General features: G+C 41.4%; 3 protein-coding genes across 6 annotated transcripts; 2 read left to right on the forward strand and 1 right to left on the reverse strand.

The window, feature by feature from the left end:
• The first annotated feature begins 673 nt into the window (after positions 1 to 673).
• Positions 674 to 6095, forward strand: LOC140993736 (sodium-dependent neutral amino acid transporter B(0)AT3-like). The gene is made up of 12 exons (XM_073463261.1): positions 674 to 978; positions 1688 to 1828; positions 2494 to 2631; positions 3189 to 3370; positions 3485 to 3595; positions 3686 to 3798; positions 3893 to 4021; positions 4115 to 4271; positions 4383 to 4587; positions 4683 to 4842; positions 4955 to 5117; positions 5543 to 6095. Exons 1-12 carry the CDS (start codon positions 837 to 839, stop codon positions 5768 to 5770), a joined length of 1869 nt encoding a protein of 622 aa, XP_073319362.1. The 5' UTR covers positions 674 to 836; the 3' UTR covers positions 5771 to 6095.
• tert (telomerase reverse transcriptase) lies at positions 3267 to 15582 on the reverse strand. Of its 3 annotated transcripts, none has more exons than XR_012178682.1 (18): positions 15334 to 15582; positions 13278 to 14592; positions 13008 to 13197; positions 12781 to 12934; positions 12062 to 12229; positions 11715 to 11876; positions 11522 to 11623; positions 11345 to 11430; positions 11081 to 11197; positions 10878 to 10949; positions 10240 to 10428; positions 9751 to 9877; positions 8711 to 8772; positions 8174 to 8298; positions 7896 to 8033; positions 6863 to 6973; positions 6682 to 6754; positions 3267 to 3421 (listed from the first exon to the last, which is right to left on the reverse strand). XR_012178682.1 is itself a non-coding variant. In XM_073463260.1 (17 exons), exons 1-16 carry the CDS (start codon positions 15547 to 15549, stop codon positions 6870 to 6872), a joined length of 3327 nt encoding a protein of 1108 aa, XP_073319361.1. In that variant the 5' UTR covers positions 15550 to 15582; the 3' UTR covers positions 6232 to 6754; positions 6863 to 6869. The 3 variants fall into 3 exon arrangements, 1 of the variants encoding a protein (XP_073319361.1); XR_012178681.1 differs by having other exon boundaries at positions 3267 to 3424; XM_073463260.1 differs by lacking the exon at positions 3267 to 3421 and having other exon boundaries at positions 6232 to 6754.
• An 843-nt stretch (positions 15583 to 16425) lies between these two features.
• rbbp4 (retinoblastoma binding protein 4) lies at positions 16426 to 21791 on the forward strand. Of its 2 annotated transcripts, none has more exons than XM_073463444.1 (12): positions 16426 to 16623; positions 17259 to 17409; positions 17520 to 17665; positions 17954 to 18127; positions 18309 to 18424; positions 18604 to 18764; positions 18867 to 18993; positions 19187 to 19264; positions 19534 to 19610; positions 20051 to 20108; positions 20196 to 20306; positions 20932 to 21791. In XM_073463444.1, the coding sequence occupies exons 1-12, from the start codon at positions 16608 to 16610 to the stop codon at positions 20992 to 20994; spliced, it is 1278 nt and encodes a 425-aa protein (XP_073319545.1). In that variant the 5' UTR covers positions 16426 to 16607; the 3' UTR covers positions 20995 to 21791. The 2 variants fall into 2 exon arrangements, with proteins under 2 accessions (XP_073319545.1, XP_073319546.1); XM_073463445.1 differs by having other exon boundaries at positions 16512 to 16623; positions 17262 to 17409; positions 20932 to 21077.
• The last annotated feature ends 1769 nt before the right edge of the window (positions 21792 to 23560 follow it).

Genomic DNA, 23560 nt, shown 5'->3' on the forward strand with positions numbered 1-23560 from the left:
GAAGTTCTCCCATGTGCACTTTTTTTTGGTCTTTTTCCCCACATTGCAAAGCTGTGACATAATGATTGGGCAGTTGCAATGATGGTCCCGGAGCAACATTAATTAAGATGTTCCAGGAACAACATCAACACAGCGATATCATATTGTACTTAACAAAGTTAGGATTTGGGTGGAAGGTATAATGTCAAATTTTACAATATAATAATGCAACAGTTTTGCATGCAGTATTGTTGAATTTGTGGTATATCTGTAAATGTATTCTTTCTCATTGTAATTTCACCACCTGATGTAAGATATTATTGAAGACATTGTTTAATATCAATGTACAAACTTTACTGTGCGAAGTCTGAATTACTGAATAAAGACATGACTTGATTGTTTTACAACTGCCACTATGTCTTTTTTATTGGCTCCTCCCAAACAGTTCGCTTCAGGTTAGTGGAACATTGACACAGCATCACCAGGTTATCCATTATTCAAGAAATAGCACGCTCCCAATAAAACCTCATACCTGATTTCCTAAAAAATCTGAATCTCTGACTCACAGCTGCACCTGATTGGACATTAAAGACCAGCCCACTAAAGGGGATAATACAAAGGAGAGGGACAGAGGATGAGACTTGAGAAGAGCACTGGACAACATTTAGACCAAACCACTCAAGAGGGTGTTTCTTCTGACATATACTGTGCTGAGATCAGGTGAAGGATTCTGGACTGAAAGAAATATAAGCAACCGTTTTCATTCAGTTTGACTGATTGAAGTGTATGTTAGGATTACGAGAGCTGCATCCTTGTAACTGAATTGGACTTGTGCTGAGCCATTTTACCAGCTCAGGATGGGCAAAACTGAAGACTCTGGGGCGCAGGAGAGACCCAAATGGGACAACAAGGTTCAGTACCTGTTAACATGTATTGGCTTTGCAGTGGGACTTGGAAATGTCTGGCGTTTTCCCTACCTATGCCAAATCTATGGAGGAGGTAAGATGCTATTATTTGATGCCGTTATATCTTACATCATCATAGATTAATTAAGAGATTCAGATGTAAATTAAGAGATTTAGATGTAAGTAAGAGATTTAGATGTAAATTAAGAGATTTAGATGTATAACTGCAACAATTTAGATTCTCTTGTCTCAGTATAATTAGTCATTAACATTGGACTAGAACAGTCCTTATCACTCTGCTCTAGAAATGGAAAACTTTATCTTGGTTGATTAATCAACAGTGATGGTTGCCCTAATTTCTCTATTCACTTCCACTAGATTCCCCGAGCCACAGATTTCTAAAGGCTCTGGGTCAGGGTAAAGTCATGTAAACAGCCAATCCCACAAAGTGCATAGGGCTATCATCTTCACATATTGACTCTGAGATTCCTGATCTGACAGGCAGTGATACTCTCAGTTGAGCCTCTATTTGTCACCTCTCCGTGAGTACCTTTAGATCTGTGTTATGTGAAGTAGTACTGTTTTTAAAAGCCTGTCTCCACTTCTGTTTTTGGCCACTTGGAAAACAACAAAATATTGCAGTGCACTTATTTAGCAATTAAAAGCAGTTGTCATTTGATTAACGAAGATGGTTGAAATAGCCACAACCTTATTTAAAACTTCTCTGCAGAGTATGTTGATAGAGACAGTCTTAGTCTGTCTGATGTCTAACTTTAAGGCAAATATTGACTTCTTGTCCCCAGGTGCATTCCTCATTCCCTACCTGATAGCGCTGGTGTTTCAGGGCATCCCTCTGCTCTACCTGGAGCTGGCCATAGGACAGAGGCTCCGCATGGGCAGCATCGGTGTCTGGAACTCCATCTCACCGCTGCTGGGTGGAGTCGGTGGGTGGCCTAGAACTATTTAGAGATCTTCCAACACCATTTTTCCCTTCCTAATACACAGTGAGACCACATTTAAGTTCAGTTTTTTCTGGAACGTACAGCCTGGCATATCTCCCCTGAACCTGATCGCCAGAATTAATGTTTGCAATGTACATTCTGCAAACCATGGACATGCTGAAGCTTTACATTTCTTTAAGTTCAGTTTTCAATTTTATGTCATGCCAACACTGTGTTTATGGACTGGTAAGGTTTAGGAAAAAAAAAACAGAAAAAAAAACAAACCACTTGATTAGGGTTTGAAAAAGGTAATTTTGGCTTAAATAACCTGATTTTGTTGACACAAACATGGCTGGAAATGTCACGATGTTTTGTCAAAAAATATCCGCATTTGTTTGCATAAACATTACCAAGTATTCTGCTGCCTAAACCTGACAGCTGGGATGTAGTATAATGTCAAACCTCCTGTTTTGTTGCATCATGGAATACTTATTGCAACCAAAGGCGGCCTGGCAGAGTGTATAAATAATATATGCCTACACAAACAGTTTCTTGGGTGAAAGTCCCGTGTTAACCCATTCAGCTACAACATATTTCATTAATTCAAGATCAAAAAACTTTTTTTGTGGTTCTTAAAAGTGTTGTTTATCATTTATTTCCTGCTTTAGGAATTGCCTCCATGATTGTGTCATTCCTGGTGAGCATTTTCTACAACACCATCCTGGCCTGGGTGCTCTGGTACTTCTTTCACTCTTTCCAAAACCCCCTGCCGTGGAGCCAGTGTCCAGTCAATGAAAGCCGCATGGGTAACAAGATACGCCATTTTAGCTGCTCTTGATACACTTATCGTCACACACTGATTGCTACTACCACAGTGACAGCACTACCTGACAGCAGCTCAATACTGTATGGGCAATTTAGTACACTTGCAATAAAGTTAAAGGGCTGTCACTGAGAGGAGTGGTTACCAACAGGGCTCTAGGGCACTACAGGCAAGATTTCATTGGAAAACTACTGGATTGTTTTATGGTACATAGAGATACTGCACCAGAACATGAAATAAAAAGAGCGTGCTTTACAGAGTTTCGACCAGTGACAGATTTTGGAATCAGGGACAGATTCAAAAAGCACAAATCATGGTCTCATTTGTTGTCAATAATAAAGATGTTAAAATCTATTTCACGGTGATAAATAGTTTTTAATGCAGAAAAAAATCAGGCATTTTAATACTGAACTGCAAAAGTACATAAACTTAGCTCTGTTACAAAACTTTTAACCAAAACAGTATTACCTTCAAGATAAAGAAGGTTAAGAACTTAAAAGATCTCATGTTGTCATTGTTTGTTTCTATGCATCCATGTAGGCTACAACGAAGAGTGTGAGAAGAGCACTCCAGTGAATTACTTCTGGTACCGTGAAACACTGAACATCACACCTGACATCGAGATCAGTGGCTCCTTGCAGTGGTGGATGGTCGTTTGTCTGGCCAGCGCCTGGTGTGTGGTCTTCATCTGCTTCATCAAAGGCATCGAGTCCATGGGAAAGGTCTGTTTACTGCCACTGTATCAGCTACTGTGCCATACATACTTTCCACCACTGCTAACAAGATAAAGGGAGAAAGAGTCACTCAGGGGTATATCATGTGTTTGCATGTTTCAGGCTGTGTACGTGACAGCCACGTTCCCTTACCTAGTGCTGACTATTTTCCTGGTCCGTGCCCTCACTCTGCCCGGAGCTACTGATGGACTGCAGTACCTCTTTACTCCTGATGTGAGTTTGGTCACTTGTTGTCACTACAGTTGATTGTTTCGTGTGTCCCAGACACAGTGAACTGATGTGATTTTTTTATGCTCGCTGTAGTGGAACATATTGATGGATCCTCGGGTTTGGCTGGACGCTGCCACCCAGATCTTCTTCTCTCTCTCTCTGGCCTTTGGAGGCCTCATAGCTTTCTCCAGCTATAATCCAGAGAGGTAAGGGCTAAAACTCACTACTACATTAACTAACTAACAGATGATTTGTGTGATGACTATCAAAGCTCTGTTTTTTCTTTTCTGTTCCCATAAGAAACAACTGTGAGAGGGATGCTGTTGTAGTTGGAGTAATAAACAGTGCCACATCTCTCTACGCCTCTATTTCTATCTTCTCCATCCTGGGATTTAAAGCTACCTCCGCCTTCAACACCTGTCGATCAGAGTACGTATGCACAGATATATTCTATGTAAGTCTAAAGCTTCTTCTTCTCTTGCTGATACCAATTAGACTGACTGTTTTGTATTCCATCTGCAGGAACATCTTGGCTCTGACCAACCACTTTCACATTTCAGACCAGAACATAACACTTGAAAACTATGATAAGTGGTATGAAAATCTAAATGCAACATATCCAGATGAGGTGGCCGGTTTGCAGCTGAGGGTCTGTGACCTGCAAAGATTCCTTGACCAGGTACTGTAATTTCCCTCCTTTGTTCAACCTGGCTGTCCTCTGCTTTCGTGTTGTGTGCCTGTCGAACATGAAGTCAGTTCATACATCCTTGTTAATTCCATCCTCCCCCAGAGCGCATCAGGTACCGGCCTGGCTTTCATCGCATTCACCGAAGCAGTGCTAGAGATGCCAGGCTCGCAGGTATGGGCCATTCTCTTCTTCGTCATGCTCTTCAGCTTGGGCCTCTCCTCCATGTTTGGTAACATAGAGGGAGTCCTCACACCCATCAAAGACCTCAAACTACTGCCCAAGTGGATCCCTATGGAGGTCGTAACAGGTAGCTGCAAGTTAGCTTAAGCTGTTCTACAGTCAAAGGAAAAAAAATGTCCTTTTGAATTTCCTCTCTGAAAAATATTTTTGTCACTTTCTTAGGGATCACCTGCCTGTTATCCTTCTTGATCAGTCTCATCTTCACCCTGGGTTCGGGGAACTACTGGGTGGAGGTCTTTAACGGCTACGTGGGCTCTGTGCCTCTGCTCATCATCGCATTTTTTGAGATTATTGGAGTCATTTATGTCCATGGAATGAAAAAGTAAATTTTTCTCATCTTTAATAAAGTACAACTCTGTAGTCTTATGAATTCATATACAATTTCGATCTTTGTGTGTTTTTACATTTATTCTGGTCCCCTTGTCCTCTGACAGTTTCAGCGAAGACATCTATTTCATGACCGGGTCGAGGCCCAACATCTACTGGAAGGCATGCTGGATGGTGATTAGTCCTTTAATGCTCGTGGTGGTGTTGATTGCATACGTGGTCGTCCAGGCAGAGAAACACCCCACCTATCCTGCTTGGGATCCATCTTATGTAAGCAAGTCACGTGTACTGACAAAGAAATATTGCTCTGTGTAAAGGAATATTTTTACAGTTGTTGGCTTATTTGCCTTTACCGATAGTTAGACGAGAAGATTAATACGCTCTTAGGACATGAGAGCGATATTTATCTTCTGCCTGCAAAAAGTGTATTAACAAATATAACAAACTGTCGAACAATGTCATAAACTTTCAATTAGCTTGTAAATATTAATATTAAACTAGACTGGCACTCAGTAGAGTGTCTTTGTCTGGATCCACGCCAAAAGTTAACGGGGTCTACTCTGGGGACCCATCCTCCATCCAAGTTTCGTGGAAATCTGCTCAGTAGTCATTAACAAAATCATAACCTTCTTGGCAGAGGTAATAGTATTCTGTGCATTACATTCCACACTTTTCACTCCTGTCTTTTTCTTTAGGAATTATTCCCCGAAAGTGATGCGAGGCCCTACCCAGACTGGGTGTTTGCCATTATCATCCTCCTCTCTTCAGTTCCTGTGATTCCCATCCCTCTGGTGGCTCTTTACAGACTGATCTGCCGGAGAATGAAGAAGTCCTCTGCTCATGCTGACCCAAATCCCTACAGCAATGACGGCTTTGAGATTGAATCACAGGAACAGTACAACCACAGAGCTGAGAAACTGTAACACTGCATTCATGAACTGAAAAGTATATCCTGATTACTATTATGGCTTCTTTGGAATGTCCATCTTAATTCACTGAACATTTAATCAGTCACGCTGAACTCAAACCTCTCGTGTTTCCTCAATAACAAAACAGTATTTATTCAATTGTGAAATTCTTTCCTTTGTACATTGCTGTGTAGTGTACATGGTGCATTCAATCAAACACATTATTATGAGACAAACAGCACACTGGTTGCAAATAAACAAAGCCTTACATCTGAACATAAAGTCTTACGCTCATTCAAAGTGACACAAAATCCCCTAAGATCTTAATGGATAAGTTTACCCAAAGATGGAAATTCAGTCTTTATCTACTCACCCCGATGTGGGTGGAAAGTCAGATGAAGTTTTGTAGTCCATGAAACAATTCTGGATTTCAAAATGTTAAAAAAAAAAACAAAAGGAAAAAAATGCAATGCTGTTTTGCTGTGAAGCTCCAGAAATGTTTTGTAGACAGTCTACTTTGCATATGCATCAGGGTGAGTAGACAATGACTGAATATTCCTTTTTGGGTGAACTTTTCCTTTAAGCTTCCTTTTGATGTTTCATGTGATGGATGATGGATGGATATCTTGGAACATATAAATTATTTTCCAAGTGATGATGTGTCTTCTTTGTGGAAAACTACCACAAGCGTAAAATCAAAGTCCAGAGAGACAAACAACTGTGGGATGACATAGGTGCATTCGGTAGCTGGATGGTTTTCAATTGTCCTTTACAATTTTCATATAATGTGGTTGTTGTTTTTTTATTGGGTACGTTTATGACTGAGGTTTATCACTTGAGTGTTTTATATCCGATGACTAAGGACTGTTTTTCCGTCTTTTATCAGCAGTTAGCTTTCCAGACATTGTGTAACTGTAAACACTTACTTTGGCACACTGATGGATCAGATAAATCCGAGTGACTGATTTCAACACACTGCTCATCTCACGCCCACAAAACCTGAGGATAAGCAAAAAGTGTTTTTAATGGATTTTTGATATACATACCTATATCTTTCAGCTGCAGAGGAGTTTCATGGTTTTGTTGGGAGCTGTAATTGGAGCTTACCGGTAGTCTACCTCTGGATGGCCAAGAAGTCCACTGGGGTCCTCAGGTTAGTGGCCTGTCGGACCCTCGACAGCCTCAGGTCCCCGAGACGCCGCTCTAGACTGCGTTTTCCTGTCAAGAGGATGACAGCAGAACATATGAAGATGTTTTTTTTCTCTTTGGTGGGGAACTTTAAAATTCACCCACTTGAACTTCTTCCAACACGTTTACAATCAAATCAAAGTCCAGGATACATTGACTTGTGTACATGTATCTTGATTTGTCTGGTTGGGTTCAAAGTCCACATTCAGAGGGATTGGCCGTCCTGGAAGCTGCAATGAGGATGTTTTCATGTTGGTGATTTATGGAGTCTATTTCGAGAAGACTGAGGGCTTTATTTTCCTGCTGTAGTGCAAGTGCAGTGTTTATGATTAGGCAGTGCAGGAGGGCTGCTCGGTATGAATTATCGTACATATATATATATATAATTGTAATTGTGAATTGTAAGTTCATACATTACATCACTTGCTCGAAGTTGGAATCAAAATAATGGAACATGATTTCTTATTGACTTTGGAAACATTGTGCATTTATAGAACTTGAAGAATGGATTTCCTTGAACTATAAATAAACAACTTAAACAGATTGTGCAGACAGGGATGGTCTCAATCACTAGTTCTTTTTGGCCATACTTCAACAGCACAGACAGATGCACATTTAAAATCCAAGCAGTGGCTGGCTTGACTGGGTTTTCATAAACGATGGCTCACTTGACCTCAGTGAACTGAACTAAACACGCCACGGCCAGGATGAGAGTGGGTTTTTAATTTTAGGGGGAGGTGCAAAAGCGCACAAGACAAAACAAGAAAATCATTGTTAGCAGGTATGGCTCAGCAGCTGTAACCTCACTAATTATTAATATCTCTTGACACAGCTCAAGATCAGTCAGCAATTAATTTCTTTTAATTGAACTGAAATTATGACAGAACTCTAACCCTTGGTGATTTCAACATCTTGCACCACTAGAAATCAACTCTGATCTGAGAGTACATACGTTTGTGCAGGTGTGGGAGCAGATCCTTATAGAGGGGACGGTGTTGTGACAGCACTAGCAAGAAGGAAAGACAGAAAAGCAGCTCCACCGCTTCATACTGCACAATGCCAGTCTGGGCTTTACTGCCTAATATCAGTCCTGCACAAAGAGGAAGAGATAAGAAGAGTAACTACTGTTTTAATATGGTAGCTAATGGTGATCCATAAAAACAAGCAAATGATAAAAATAAGCTTTGAACTTGATATTGCTTAAATATTTTTATGAAGAGAAAATGTTGCCTTTGTTGCTGAGCCTGATGAGCTGACTGGCGTACGCCGACATGTCCCATATCATCTGCAGGAAGTACATAGGGTTCTTGGCAACGGTCTGACCAAAGGGCAAACTCTGAGCACACACATGGAACCTTAAGACAAAACAGAAAATACTTTATAACACAAGACAGAATATACAGAGACGAGCCCTGTCGATTCAGATATTTACATTGTGAGATAAAAGGTGGTACATTTAAATCTCAGCTCAGTGGAGGTATTGATTGACAACCACCCCTGTGCTTACTTCAATAGCAGGATTCCCTTTATAGGCCTATTTATCAAGTCAGGGCCAGTGAACACACACAAGAGGGGAAGTGGTCAGTGTGTTCCTGACTCGTGTTCATCACAATTGTATTTCAATACTTCAGGAGGTTAATAGAAAGAAATTATTCACAGTGCCGATATAAATATACTTAATCTGACAGAGTAATACAAATGAATGGACAGAGACAACAATTGCATAATTAAAGTCGTATTTAAGGTTTGATCTTTAAACGCCTTTACCTGCGTGCATGAAGCAGCACCAGCTTGTACATGTTCTTGTAGACGGCCTCAAGAGAATTGGTCTGAGAAAGGAAAGTTATCTATTATAATATTCAGCATAAGAGCAAAGGTGCAAAAAAATAACTGAAAAAGAAATAAATAAATGTGGGGCTTGATACATCTTAATGAAATGCAGAATGAAAAACGTTTTTTAATATTTGTACATGATATCTAACAAGGGCAATATGGACTAGTTATATCCTCTGTTTATTGACCTATTTCACCCTTTGTCTAGTACACTGACATTCATTACCTATCTGCTACATTGTTTGCCAATTATGTGTTGAACTGAAACGTGACCAGTCATAATCCCAGCTATCATGGAACTTGACATGTTTACAACTGTTATTTTCCACTTGGTTGTTGTCCGAGTTTAATTTCAGCTTGTTATCTTTGACTCTACATGTTGACAATGGCAACTGACGCCATCATTTGTCAGAGGAAGAGCAGAGTTCAGGTTTCTACTTTTGTAGGCCGTGTCCTTCGAAGGAGGTGGCCCCTTAATTAGAACACAGCTAAGATGTGTTTGTTTGCAGCTGATGTGAACATAAAGTGCTATGAAAAGGAGGCTACAGCTATGTTAGCGACCCTGTGAGGCTGTAATTAGGCACAGCAGTGCTCTGAGCTTAATGCTAATGTCAGCATGCTAACATGCTCACAATGACAATGCTGATATGCTGAAGTTTAACAGCTGCACTAATTACTATGTTAACCATCTTAGCAGGCTTATATTTGCTAATTAGCACTAAACACAAGTAAAACTAAGGCTGAAGGGAACGACATTAGTTCTTAAAGGGTAATCCCACCAAATTTCCACATTGAAGCGTGTTTACAGGTCTTGGGGAGTACTACTGCATATGTGAAAAAGTAGTATAAAGCCTTTTGTGGCTCCAGAGGAAGCTTCATGTGATCTGATAAATTTCCTCCAGTGATGTCACTCAGTGGCTACGTTACATTATGGGTAATGTAGGCACCATTAAAATAACAATTATTTTCCTGACCTTCAGGTCCAGGAACAAGGCATGGAACTTGAGTCTGAGGATGGCCATTAGTTTCCTCTTCATTTGCTGTCCAGCTGAGTGGAAAGAGCCCAAAGTAAGGCTGTAGCGCAAAGACAGGCCTGCATAGCTGTGAAAGATGGAAAGTAAGAAGTAAACACAAAAGAAAAGCAACATTAACATTAGAATTTGCCATGCACAAAACAGACAGTTATAATGTTTACTGTGTTCTATGTTAGAATATTATTCATCTATGCTCGACAGGGAGTTGTCTCTAAGAATATTTATGAGCAGGTACAAAAGTTCATGTGTGGGTTTCTACTCAGTATACAAGAACCATAAAGACTGCCATAAGTCCAATACATTCTCAACCAGGAACTGAGTCAATAATTCTACAGTATAACTAAAAGAGGGAAGATCTCCACTAGGTGTGTCTGGGGGCTGATTTGGAGATTCATGACACCCCTAATCACGACTGGCAGGATGCTTAACCTGGAGTAGTCTTTGTAGACGTCCAGTGAGTGCGTGTCCAGCAGCAGTCCACACCAGGGGAAGAGGCAGCGAGGGGGCAGCACACGGATGTCAGGACAAGAACCCTCGCCTCCTGATACCTGAAAGTTGACCACCACCTTCTGCGGGTTGACCACCAGACCATACTGTGGAACCCCTGCCAGCAGGATCCTTCACACAACATACATGTGCCATTATTACTGCTAAAATTAAGATTCAGCATTAAAGTCTGTGTCCTTCAACCTTTTTTAACATGTAGCCACACAAATACTACTGCTAGAAAAGAAAGTGGTGTACAAATCATATTGCAACCTTCTACTGCAAAATATCTTGTACTGTACTGCTTCCATTGATAATGTTACTGCAGAGAAAAAAAGAATGGCTTCTGATCAAATTCAGTTCCAACAAGTTAAAGTGGTGCCACTGCATGTGACTTTGCCTACAGTCATGAGAGGCTGACTGCTTCATCTTGAGTCTGGTTAATAATGGATTTTCTACAGGTTCAAAATAATCATGATATTTGAAAAGTACATTCGTAAAGATAACATGGCTCTGTCAAAAATGAATGTTGGCTTAGAGCCCTTATGTCATAAAAAAGTTATAAAAACTTAGTGTCATACTTGAGAAAGGTTTGTGCATCATGCAAGTCTGGTGTGATCAGAAGGAAATCATCCACCAGTCTCATCAAACATCTACAGGACACAGAGAGTGGAAAATAACACGTACAGTGAACAGAAACAAGCTAAAGTACAAGAAGACTGCCTTCTGCTGCTACAGATGTGTTATTACATCTATGGAAGTTGACTAAAATACATGGCTGTACCCTTTCTTTCCAGTAATGTCTTTGAACAGGACGTTCTCCATGTGGCCGTAGCAGAGACAGCAGAGCAGACTGGACACGACCGACCCCTGAGGAATCCCACGGCACTGACGGTATGTCCTGAAACACAAAGGGCAAAAATCTAATTGTAACTTATAGGGGCAAATTAAGTAGGAATTAAGCAAAGTAAACTAAATCACCTATCAAGAGAGTGGTTACATTCAAAAAGAGCTACACACTAGCTTATTTAAAGTGGATAATGCTTACTTCTTCCCAAACTGAACAACACTGCCAGTTAGCATTTGGGTGAAGAACTCCAACGCCTCTTTGCCGCGAAGATCTGAGCAGAAATGCTGAAGGGAGAAAAGACAAGAAGGACGCATGGCTTAAAGAAGTACCAAACATTCTTATCTAAAGAAATATATCAAAAGATGTTGCGCTCACCTGCTCTACTAATATGGTGTGATGAACTTTTCCTCTTTTCTGCAGTGACATCCCAAATCCTTTCATGTTTGAGGATCCCATGTTATCCTCCAGGAAATCTGCCTGCATTAACAAACATGACAAACTCTCTAATTGGGTCAAATAGACCATAGAGCATAATGTGAACAGTATGCTTGTGTATGTTTAAGAGGACCTGTCTAACAAAGGTCTTTTTCAGGCCCTCATGGGAATCAGCCCAGATCTTGCCGTAGCGGCGGATGGTAAAGAGTTCGTCCTGGACAGGTGACAGAGCCTGATCAATCACCTCAATGAGTTTGTTGTGAGGCAGACTCTCGTAGGCTCCACTCACATCCACCTTAATCGAGGAGACAGAATGAAAAAATGAAGGAAGGAGGAAAGCAGCATTTAACCAAAAAATTATTTGTTGAATGTTAAAACTGTTACGCTTTTGGTAGCAGTATCACCGGAAAAATGTTATGAGTATGACTGCATCACTAATATTACATCAGTCAGGACAATTTATTAAGGACAAAAACTAACCTTAACAAAGTAGAGGGGTTGCGGCATGTCCTTCTGGCCCGGAGCTATAGAGCGCATCACCTTGTGAATATCTGTCATCCCCCACACTGTGGAGCCCAGGAGGGATGGAGTGGAGCGCACACAGGCCCGCAGTATATCCAGCAAGTCCCGGACACGCCCTCTGTAGAGCTGCAGGGGAGAAGAAATGTCCTAAAAAAATGCGCACAACCTCACAACACAGGGTGCCCACACCTTCTTAAATATCAAATTCAAGGACTTTCCAGCCCTAATTCCCTCAACTTCAAGAACCCAACATGGCATAATTTGAGAAACGGCTCAAGGTTACTGTTACAACACAGAATTTTTATAAAGAGAAGCAGCAGGTTTTACAGAAGCTCACTAATAACCAGTATAAAAACAGAGAGGCTTGAATGTGTTATTACTTCTCAAATGTGCTACTGTGTTACAGTTACGGGAGACACACATGCAGACAACAGATCATAGCCTTTTTACGAATGCTAATTTTATAAAAAATCTTAACAACTTCAATTTCTATTCTTGATATATAAATACAATCTTAACATAAAAATTCAAGCACATTTAATGACCAATGTCTTTTTTTTCTATTGTCTTTTTTTCCTCTCAAATTAACACAATTTTCAAGGATTTCATGGACCTATGGGAATCCTGAGAACATGTATCAACACACAGCTCATAGAGCTCTAATGACCATTATGTACCCTCGTCTTGGCATCTGCTCCCATGACTCGTGTGATAGGCCTCATGCCATCAGTCTTGGGAATGAAGCGAAGGCGAGAGATGACGGTGGATTTGGGGAGGGACGCCACCTGAGCCGGAGTCAACTCCTCCATCTGACCCTTGGAGAGGTGACCTCTAAATAACAAAAACGACTTGTGAGCATGACTGTACAAGTACAAGACTTTGCAGTGTGTGTATGAGTGTGTACCTGAAGGCCAAATCCTGCAATTTCGCCCAGACTTCCTGTCTGTAGAACCTGAGGGCGTTTTTCTGGCCCACACTCTCAGTGACGTAGAAACAGGCTCGAACCAGGCTCATGACGTAGCCGTCTAGAAGCCAAGCCAGGAACTGACCCAGGATCTGTGTCCGGTATGAGAGCTCACTTGGCGGGACCCTGTCTGCAGATGAGAGTGCTCTGGTAAAGGCCAAAATGCATCCAGCAAGAGAACAAACAGTGCCACGCCTATGACAATCTTACCTGTCTTACTGATCTTCAACCAATCACAGTCATTCACCTTCATCTTCCACATCAGTTCAGCCAGTGAGAGCTTCTCAAACTTGCCGCTGCGCAATAAGCCCCTGACCCTGACAAAGAAATTAAGTCGGTTGTGGTCGGAGCCCCACAGCTCCTGAGGGATCACAGCGGAGAGGCATTCCTTGACGAACAGGTAGACCCGGTGAGGTGCACAGTGTTGAGGCAAGACAGAGCTTACTTCTCCTTGTCCTGCATCTCTCTCCTCCACCAGTGGGCACATCGTCTGCAGTATTCTGCTGTAGGGACATCTCCTGTGTTGATGCAACAGCTGACTGAAAAGGGGGACCATGTTAAAAAAGCGCCGGGGGAGTTTCTTGGGCTTCCTCTCGAGCCCATTTAGATACGCCAGTCCCTCAAAGAAGACTGTTCGTACCAGATCTTGCCCTTGTAGCCTTCTGCATCCATCACTGCTCTTCTTCTTCCTATTGAGAATGAAGCCCCTCATGCCCCTTCCCCCATACAGGAATCCCAGAGTGCGGATAAAACATTGCGAGGGAGGCAAAGGGGGGAAAATCCCTGATCTCCAACTAGGTCTTCCCTCCAGGGGAAGTATGGCTGTTTGGATTTCAGCAGGCTGTTTGGAACCAGAAGCCCCATTTTCCAAAGGTTTCACAGACAGAGTTGGTTCCGGAGGCATGGACTGAACTTGCTCCACTGCTTCATCGCAAACCTGTTGGATTTCCTGTGTGGGTTCTTGCAGTCCTACCCGTCTCCTCTTTCCTGAACAAGTCATAATCTCCCCCTCATCCTTGTGATCCATTTCTCTCTTTCTTTTCCCTTTCTTCACTCTTACATCTGTTCTCCTCCTCTTCTTGCTGATAGTAGGATTCTCAAATTTCTGTCTTCTCTTCAAGGCCACTGCTCGCCGATACCTTCCGAACTGAGCACCGTTATTTGTCCTGGACTGAGGCTGGAGATAAAACCCAGGGAGGGCAGTAGTCATTGATACCCTGTCATAAACCGGAACGCCGCACACCTGGAAAACACAGGAAGGCGGGACTGCCACAAACACAGAGCAGCTCTCAAACAGGTACCGTGTGATGTCTGTGCCGAGACGCATTGCGACTTTCTTCCACAGGTCGCTGCCGTGGATGTAAGCCGCACTTTGAGTTACATCTCCTTGGAATTTGAAGTGGTCTGCATCCCGCTCCTCCGGGGCGACAGACAGAAAATTGTAGCCGTGTGCGAAGACGTTTCTCTTTCTTTTTCTTTTCAGACTGTTAAGAACAAAGGCCAGCAGTTCAGGCAGAGTGCAGATCTGTGGAAAGAAGAACATCAACACAAGAAGTTACCCATTTGATGATTATATTATTAAATCCTAACATGTTTCTGTCTTTGTTGCTACCAGAAAAACAAATGTTGTCTCTTATAAACCCAACAGCTTTTACTTTAAAGTTCACTGCTCATTTAGTAACTGTAGCCCTTGAAGGCGCACTATGTAGTTTTGAGGAAGACATGGTAATCAGAAAAGAAAGATCTTAATTTACTGGTTATTTTTAATGCCTTTTTTTTAAAGCCTAAACAAACTAAATAAACAATCTTTTTTGTTTACATGACTGAATAAACAAACTGACCTGAAAGGACAACACTGTTTCATACTGTCTTATTTTGTTTATATTTGGCGGACCCTGCTACCTTTCTAGCTTCAAATAGTGTTCTGGGGACCTTATTTTCCTCTGAGAACAGCTTGTTTATTCACTTATGGAAACAAATCAATATTTCTGAGTTTGTATAATTACCTCATTAATATTGTAAACATTAAAATTCTTAGTTTGATTTCTTTACCAAAACTACATACTGCCCCTTTAACGTCAGACATCTTTGATGACAGTTTAATATTTACCTAGTTTAACTGCGACTAAAATATCCTTAATACAGGTGCCATGACAACAAGCGTTAGCTAACGTTACTGTTACAGTGCTGTACAGGAGTATTAACGACACGTGTCAACTCAAAGACACTGACAAGTCGGATAGTTTTTCATTTAGCCGAATGTTACCTGGTTGCAGCTTGGCACTTGCTGTAGTTCCTTGTCAAAGCAGATAAAAACACCCCTGACGAAGGATTTGAAGCGGTTTGTGTCGGACTGTTCAGTGAGCACGGCTCTCTGTCCCTCTTTGAACACGATGCTGTCAGCAAACTCCTCCAGTGTCTGCACGTGCTGATACAGTGAGCGGAGGATGTCGAGCGCACGGGACACATCATTTGTTGACATTTTGACAGCATGAACCCGCTGAGATATCACTCAGGACATGGCTGAGAGGCAGAGGGTGGTTTGAAAGCTTGCCATGAGCTTAGTTTGCCGTTTAAGGGCCCGCGTCATCCTCAGCCAATGAGAGATCCGTTTTAGACAAGCGTCCAATCAGATAGCCTCATACTGAGTAGTGAATTCACCACTGACCAATCGGCAATAAGAAAGGAATGTTGTCTTTTTCAGGAATGACAGCTTCATGTGCCAAAAAAGATTTTACTGTGTTAGAGAAAAGTATTCAAATAATCTTCATTTTATGTACTAGTCTTACATTTCCTTTACGCTAAGTTCAGTAAGCATATCTGTCTGACAAATAATGGCATTTACCCAAGTTATCATTAAACTAACAACATAGTGAGACAGCAGAAGTACACAAAATTCATCCAAGAAAAATAAACATATTAAACAAAACATAATACAACAATAATAAGAGCTATAACTGGAGTCACTTCTCGTTTGGAAAATACAGGACTTTTCACAGCTTTATTTGACATGCAAATGAATTGAACAAAGGATAAACAACGAGATAAACAATGTACAAGGCATGCACGATACAGAACAGGTACATTAAAAAGTCACAACACAGGCCTGTCTATAGACAGTCCTGTGTTTTCGTTGGTTTTGAATTAGGAGAGGCCACGATATAATCTTAATTGTATGAACTTATTTAAAAATGAGTTTTTACACTTTTACATGAATTAATAGGGGCATTTACAATAGTTTATGTAGGCCTACTTTGACTTCTTTTTGGAAAACCGGCAGAAAGTGACGCACGACATCCTGCCCCCCTCTGCTGGTGAGCACGAGCTGCGCTCGGATTGGTGGACGGAAGCCCCCCCTCCCTTGTCCTGAGCGCGCGAATGCACCTACGTCTCCCTCACACAGTCGGCTGCTCGGTTAGCTGTTAGCTTAGCATCTTTCGCTCTGTGTTTTAAGCAGAGCACACAAGAGGGCCGGAGACAACACTCTCTCTTTGTCTCCGCATCTCAGCTAACCTCGAGTCTCTGTTGTCTATAGCTGCAATGGCGGACAAGGAAGGTAAAATAAAGGCTTTTGTTGTTCGTAGCGACACATAACGTGGATAATTGCCATGTCTTAGCTAGCTTAGGTAGCGGCTAGCTACCGTGGCTCTGTAGCTGGCCTTTATCAGTTACAACAAAAGCCGGGTAAACTTTCATTGTGGGGGCTGTTGCAGTATACAGTTCTTGTTTTCGCATCGCTGACCACCAGTTGACGTTTGCTACTAACGTTATGTCGTAGTTGAAAGGGAGGCCGCAGTACAACTACCAAACGTTACTAAACTGTGAATTGTGATAGCAAGTATGCTAATACTTGCACGAGCATAATCGTGATAGATATCGTTAGGTAAGCTAACGTCTATATGTTTCTGAAAACATACTAACATCCTGGCACATATTGAACACAAGCTAGGCAGCGAGTTAATCAGCCTTCAGTCGTCTGCAAAGACAACCATAAGCAGCCATTGATGTAGTGCTATAGCATTAACTGTCATTAATGCCCTGACTATAGCAGAGATACACTGGCATGTGTCCAGATATTCAACACCCTCAGTCAGTGTAAGCTTTAGACACATCTTGCAAGTGGTAGAAGTAAGTTGAAGTTGATATGGATTATCATTCATGGCTGGTCTGTCACTCTCTGTGCTCTCTCAGCAGGTGCATTTGATGATGCCGTTGAGGAGAGGGTGATAAATGAGGAGTACAAGATATGGAAGAAAAACACCCCCTTCCTGTATGACCTGGTTATGACCCACGCTTTAGAGTGGCCCAGCCTGACTGCTCAGTGGCTGCCTGATGTCTCCAGGTACACACTTTACACTATGGACCAGGAGGAGTTCTCACATGTGTACACCATTATCCACTCTCTCAATAAGTGTGAATGATGTTAATAACAAAACTTTTTCTCCTTACCAGGCCAGAGGGAAAGGATTACAGTGTGCACCGGCTGGTGTTGGGCACTCACACATCTGATGAGCAGAATCACCTAGTTATTGCCAGCGTCCAGCTGCCCAATGACGACGCCCAGTTTGATGCCTCACATTATGACAGCGAAAAAGGAGGTGGGAGACTTGTGTAGTCCTATTCTAAATAAGTTTGATTATTCAGTCCGGCAGATTTATAATGTGCTGCACAATTGTAGCAGGTCCATGTGATTTAAAGACGCAGACAATATGTACATTATCACTGTCGTTGTAACTTGGTAAAGCTGGGCTTCAGTGATAATGTTTATAATTAGACTGTTTTGGACTGATCAGAGTTGCTGTCCATCAATTTCCTTTAGCAAAAAAAGTATGGACTTCTTATTGGGTCTGTATACTCTAAACTCATTTTCTTTTATTTCTTTGCAGAGTTTGGAGGCTTTGGCTCTGTGAGCGGCAAGATCGAGATAGAAATCAAGATCAGCCATGAAGGAGAGGTGAACCGTGCCCGCTATATGCCCCAAAACCCCTGCATCATCGCTACTAAGACCCCCACCTCGGATGTGCTGGTGTTTGACTACACCAAGCACCCCTCCAAGCCAGGTACATAGATCATACACAGTCCAAGACACTGCGAAAGGTGCCTGTTCCGTAAACACGTTCAGAAAGTAATGTGGACTAAATTGTATTTCAATAGTATTTTGTTTATTCAATTAGTGTTACTGTGTATCTGTTTTTGTTTTATGATGTAAAAGAAATAGACATTATACTTCATTGTCCACAGATGCTTCTGGAGAGTGTCGCCCTGATCTGCGCCTCAGAGGCCATCAGAAAGAAGGCTACGGTCTCTCCTGGAATCCAAATCTGTCTGGCTCTCTGCTTAGTGCATCAGATGACCATGTAAGGGACAAGTCAGGTTTTATTGCTGTATTCAAATATTATCAGGCATATTGCCATATTTAGGGAGTTTTTTTTGTGTCAGTAATTTAAACATTCTTCTTACAATGGACTCTTGCTACTTTGCATTAGATCTTGTGAGTATTGATAGATTTGTTTCCCTCGTCTTTCCTAATCTGCAGACAGTCTGCCTGTGGGACATAAGTGCGGTGCCAAAAGAGGGGAAGATTGTTGATGCGAAGACTATTTTCACTGGTCACACTGCTGTGGTGGAAGATGTCTCCTGGCACTTGCTTCACGAGTCACTCTTTGGATCTGTTGCAGATGACCAGAAGCTCATGATGTAAGAAACTTTAAATAAGTCAAATCAAACAGGAAAGGTTCACCTGAAAAGTTAAGTGATTTTGTTCAGTCCATAGACTGATATCTTTCATTTTCACCTCAGTTGGGACACTCGTTCAAACAACACCTCCAAGCCCAGCCATGCAGTCGATGCCCACACAGCAGAGGTCAACTGTTTGTCATTTAACCCTTACAGCGAGTTCATCCTTGCCTCTGGGTCTGCAGACAAGGTAATGCGATATTCCAACACACCTTAATTTTCGCGATTTTGCCAATATACTGCATGTTGCTTAACTCTGTGATACTACGTCCTATAACTATTTGAATAAATACTGATAATGCTGTTGCTGTTTTGTAACTGCAGGGTGATTGTAGAGTTTATGAAAATCAGGCATGTATTGGTAATCTCTCTTCTGCTCACAGACTGTGGCTCTTTGGGACTTGAGGAACTTGAAACTGAAGCTGCATTCCTTCGAGTCGCACAAGGATGAGATCTTCCAGGTAAGATGTTTGTTACTTTATGACATTTCCTTGAATTAAGGAGGATATCATGTATTTAAATCTGTAAAATTGGTAAGAAAGACGATAAAATAAGTTATATCATGCAGATGCAGTTATATATTGACAAAAAGTTTGAAGGATCTTAGCAGATATACACCCTCTGGGTTAAATGTTCCTGACAAATTTAATTGTGACGAGAGTTTCAGTAATTTACATCTGTGATGCTGTTCAGGGTGATCTAACTTGAGTTCTCTGACTGGCTGCTCTAGGTTCAGTGGTCACCTCATAACGAGACCATACTGGCTTCCAGTGGAACAGACCGTCGCCTCAATGTCTGGGACCTCAGGTAAACAACATTTTACCCTCAGTCCTCCACTTAATGCGGCTCTGTAGCATTCCAGCTTCATTACCGCTGCCAGAGATGATGTCCTCCATTCCAGTACTTATGGTAATGTCCACCATCCTGTGAACGGAGAGGCTTGACCACATTGCAAGCGCAGCTCTTTTTTTTTTCTGTGCTGTCTTAATGCACTGGGTATATTTTTTGCTAATGCGATGCTTTGGCTTTCCTTCTGCTAATGAAACCTAATCATGCAACACAGATAAAATTTCAAGATGAGAGGAGTTGCTGAACAGTCATTGAAACTATTGAGCACAACCTGCCTCTGGAACACTCTCAGTGGATATTTAACTGCAACACCGTCTCGGCATCCATTGGACATGTGTAGGTTAATCATCCTGTAACATTGTTTGGTACCAAATTGAACTCCTCTGTCTGTTCTGTAGTAAAATCGGAGAGGAGCAGTCACCAGAAGATGCAGAGGATGGGCCACCTGAGCTGCTGGTGAGTCTCATTTAAGCCCGTTGAACTTTGGAAACAGAGATTCTCTTTTATCATAATAATGAAAATGGTGGCTTTTCTTCTATCTAGTTTATTCATGGAGGACACACAGCCAAGATCTCTGACTTCTCTTGGAACCCCAACGAGCCATGGGTCATTTGCTCTGTGTCTGAAGACAACATCATGCAAGTTTGGCAAATGGTAAGACAGCTGAGACCACATTTTTATAATGCTCGTTAGCTACAGATAGAAAGAGAATGGGATTCCTTTTTGTAATACATTAGAGGGAACTATTTCCTCTTAACAGTATACAAGATAGTAAACGTTGCAATGACATGTTAAGGTTACAGAGAGCAGGCAGGTCTGCAGTCAAGATCCTTTGTCTCTGTATCATGTGGATCAGAGAAGCCAACAATTAATTTGCAGAGAAAAGTCGCGTGATGGGAGGTTCCTGACATTTCAGGTAACGACTGCAAAAAGAAAATCTCAGTCAAGATCGATTTTTGATAGAACATTTGGAGTAATTCAGTCAGGGCAGAGTGATGAGACAGAAGAGAAAAACAGTAAGTATACTACCTCAGTTGTGTGTTTATTTCCTTCACTGTGTAATGCTTTCGTAAGCTATTAAACTTCTGTCTGTCCTGTATCACTGTACTGTAATGGATGTCAGAAAAAGCTGCCAATTAACAATTTAGTTGTCTTGTTTTGTAAAATTGCACTTTTTCTTGTTGTACTGGGAAACAATGCTCAGACTTGTAAATATGTCATGTCAACAACAACTGAACAGTATGTGCCTGAATGACTGACACACTGATTCTTCTTTTAGGCTGAGAACATCTACAACGATGAAGATCCAGAGGGTTCGACAGACCCTGAAGCCACAGCATAGCACCACTGCATGCTGTGTGTATTTACCTACAGCCTCATCACAAACTGCCAAACTGCCACATCAGTAGTTCCAGGCAGCTACTTCTCCCCCATCCTTCTCTACTGGTGGGACAGGCCGTAAATCACTGTAAATACAACAAAGAAAATGATCATGTGTAGCCCTGGTCCCTTTTGGAATACTCAAAGTGAAGAATTCATTTAATTTAAATATATTGCCTGAAGAATCTCACCCATGTTATTCGTAGTGCATATAAAATATGTATTTTTGTAACCAAATTGGCTCTCCCATCTACACTGAAATGTTTTTCTGTAATAAATAAAATTTCTTTCTAGAACATTAGATCTTGATCATACTGACAGCCCCAAAAAAGCAATGATTTACAATAACCTGCTGTTATAAAGTATAAACAGCCGCCTCCGCAAAAGTTGGAAAAGTTTGCAGGGGGAAAAAAAGTTTAGTAAATTGCAATTGGAGTCCTTTACACTATGCAGAGTGACGGTTACTTTGACACATGTTATTTGCAGGCTAGCTTATTGTTATAAAAATGCCAGTTTCATTGCCTCAGTCTGGTCATCACCGTATTGTTCTGGATACTGATTTTCACACCAGCTACTTCCGATTGAAATTACAATTTGGAGTGAATTTTCGTTTTAGATGTCCATTTGTTGTCCCACCTCCCCTCACCTTATTCATACATAAATCATTTAAATGTTTTCGTGATATAGAGTAGTGTTTGAACTTTTTATATGTTCAATATTTGTACAGTGAGTGCATTCTTAATAAAACGTGTTTCATTAGTCTTTGTGTCCACTTGATGTATTGTCAACATTTTTCAATATGATTGTTACTTACATAGTTTAATGAGATCATTGGCTTACTAAGCTGGGAAATATTTTAAACAACCGTTAATAATCCTTTTAGCCAAAGAGTTGGTAATGCCTGATGATACTTTGCTCAGACCTTTTTATATGTCTGGTGTGACGTCTTGGTGCTTTACTGTCTGCCAAACTCACTCTCACTCTATTACTCTGTGTCCCAGTGTTTAGTTCTTCAGCCATACTGCCCTTATAAGAACACAAACTCTTCATGCAGAGACGTTAACTCGTCAGTCACACTCGGGTTACCACGAACACAAAGCCTTTATTCATAACAAAAACCTTTCTACAAGTTGCAGTCTGGTTCTTCATAGACTGTTCTAAAAAGCTTTTCAATTTAATTTTTGTGTATGTATCTTAATGTTTAAAGTGCATTCATTGATCCTTGGAGTTCACTATATTGCAGATAAAAAATCAGTTTGTAATGAAACATAACTCAGTTTTTTTTTAAAAAACCATAAAATCATGTCTTCTCTTCATCACGCTTCTTTCGGTTCTCAATGGCAGCCCTGTGAAGAAAAATATATTTTAATCAATTACAGCTATTGGTTTTAAAAACTATTGTAGAATTGCAGAATTGTTCAACAAATCTTACCTGTAAAGGAGCAGTTGCTTGGCCAGGCTGTCTCGCAACTCCTGAATCTCTTTGTTTTTTCTCGTCTGAATCCTTAATTCCATCTTCAGCTCTCTGCTGCTCTCCTCCAGATAATAAACTGTCTCCTGTAAGAATGGTATAGCTATATTGGTTTGTGGATTGGGTGACCCTGCCTTTTACTGGACAAGGCAGGGTGACCCTGCCTTTTACATTTGGACAGTTTGCCATTATTTTTTTGTCTTTCTATCCATCCTCTTTGCCCATTTTACATGTACTCACTAATGCCATCTTGCTTACCTTGTACTGTCCCACATCCTCTCTCTTCTGTATGTGAATTAGTTTGAGTTTCTCTTCCAAGCAAGCTCTCTGGAGCTTCAGCTTTTGGATCTCCTCCTTTAGGGGTCTCAGCTGTGTCTTCAGCTCCTGGGCGTGCTCTTTGGCTTTCACCAGGGCTCCGGCTGTTACCTCCCTTCTCTTCAGCAATGCTAGCATAATGGGTTCATACCTGGCCAAGACACGCATTGACGATAGGACAATTGAAAAAAATAGTTATGGTGATCAAGTAAACATGATTTTGAGTCAGGTAAAGCCAGTACTAGACGGTGAGAGTACCTGTCCTCCAGCGCTTTCAGCCCACACTGCAGGTACTGTTGGATATCCCCACAGGAGTGCCTTCTGCACTCGGTCAGCTCATCCTGGGTGTTGGAGGATTGATTAGAGCTCTGGGCATGAAGCTCTGCTTGTAGGTCTAAGAGCTGCTGCTGTTGGGCCGTCCTGAGTTGGGAGTTCTCTTCTGTCAGCTGGAGCACCAGTGACTGCAGCTTCTCCTGAAGTATAGGATAGGGCTGCAATTAACGACTTTTTTGATAGTCGACTAGTCATCGACTACTGTAACGACTAGGCAACTAGTCAGATTATGAATTGCACAAAAAACAATGGCTCTTATTTATTATATTTAAGTGGTAGACGCAATAAAATAACGCCAAGACAACTCGGTCTGCACAGTAATAGGCTAGCTACTAGCATGGGAGCTAACTATCTGACCGATGTGCATCTGAGTCTTCTAAAGTATGTTTCCTCTTCAAATGCTCTTACA

Source organism: Pagrus major, chromosome 3 (genome assembly GCF_040436345.1).
Source record: "Pagrus major chromosome 3, Pma_NU_1.0".
NCBI lineage: Eukaryota > Metazoa > Chordata > Actinopteri > Spariformes > Sparidae > Pagrus > Pagrus major.

Coding starts and splice junctions, on each gene's coding strand:
- rbbp4 (XM_073463444.1), top strand. Junction 17,666..17,953: donor TTATGACAGCGAAAAAGGAG/GTGGGAGACTTG, acceptor ATTTCTTTGCAG/AGTTTGGAGGCTTTGGCTCT. Junction 18,765..18,866: donor GATGACCAGAAGCTCATGAT/GTAAGAAACTTT, acceptor TTTTCACCTCAG/TTGGGACACTCGTTCAAACA.
- tert (XM_073463260.1), bottom strand. CDS start 15,549: ATGTCAACAAATGATGTGTCCCGTGCGCTCGACATCCTCCGCTCACTG. Junction 10,429..10,877: donor GATGCACAAACCTTTCTCAA/GTATGACACTAA, acceptor TGTTGTGTGAAG/GATCCTGCTGGCAGGGGTTC. Junction 8,773..9,750: donor CCTTGTTCCTGGACCTGAAG/GTCAGGAAAATA, acceptor TTCCTTTCTCAG/ACCAATTCTCTTGAGGCCGT.
- LOC140993736 (XM_073463261.1), top strand. CDS start 837: ATGGGCAAAACTGAAGACTCTGGGGCGCAGGAGAGACCCAAATGGGAC. Junction 2,632..3,188: donor AGTCAATGAAAGCCGCATGG/GTAACAAGATAC, acceptor GCATCCATGTAG/GCTACAACGAAGAGTGTGAG. Junction 4,272..4,382: donor TGCAAAGATTCCTTGACCAG/GTACTGTAATTT, acceptor ATCCTCCCCCAG/AGCGCATCAGGTACCGGCCT.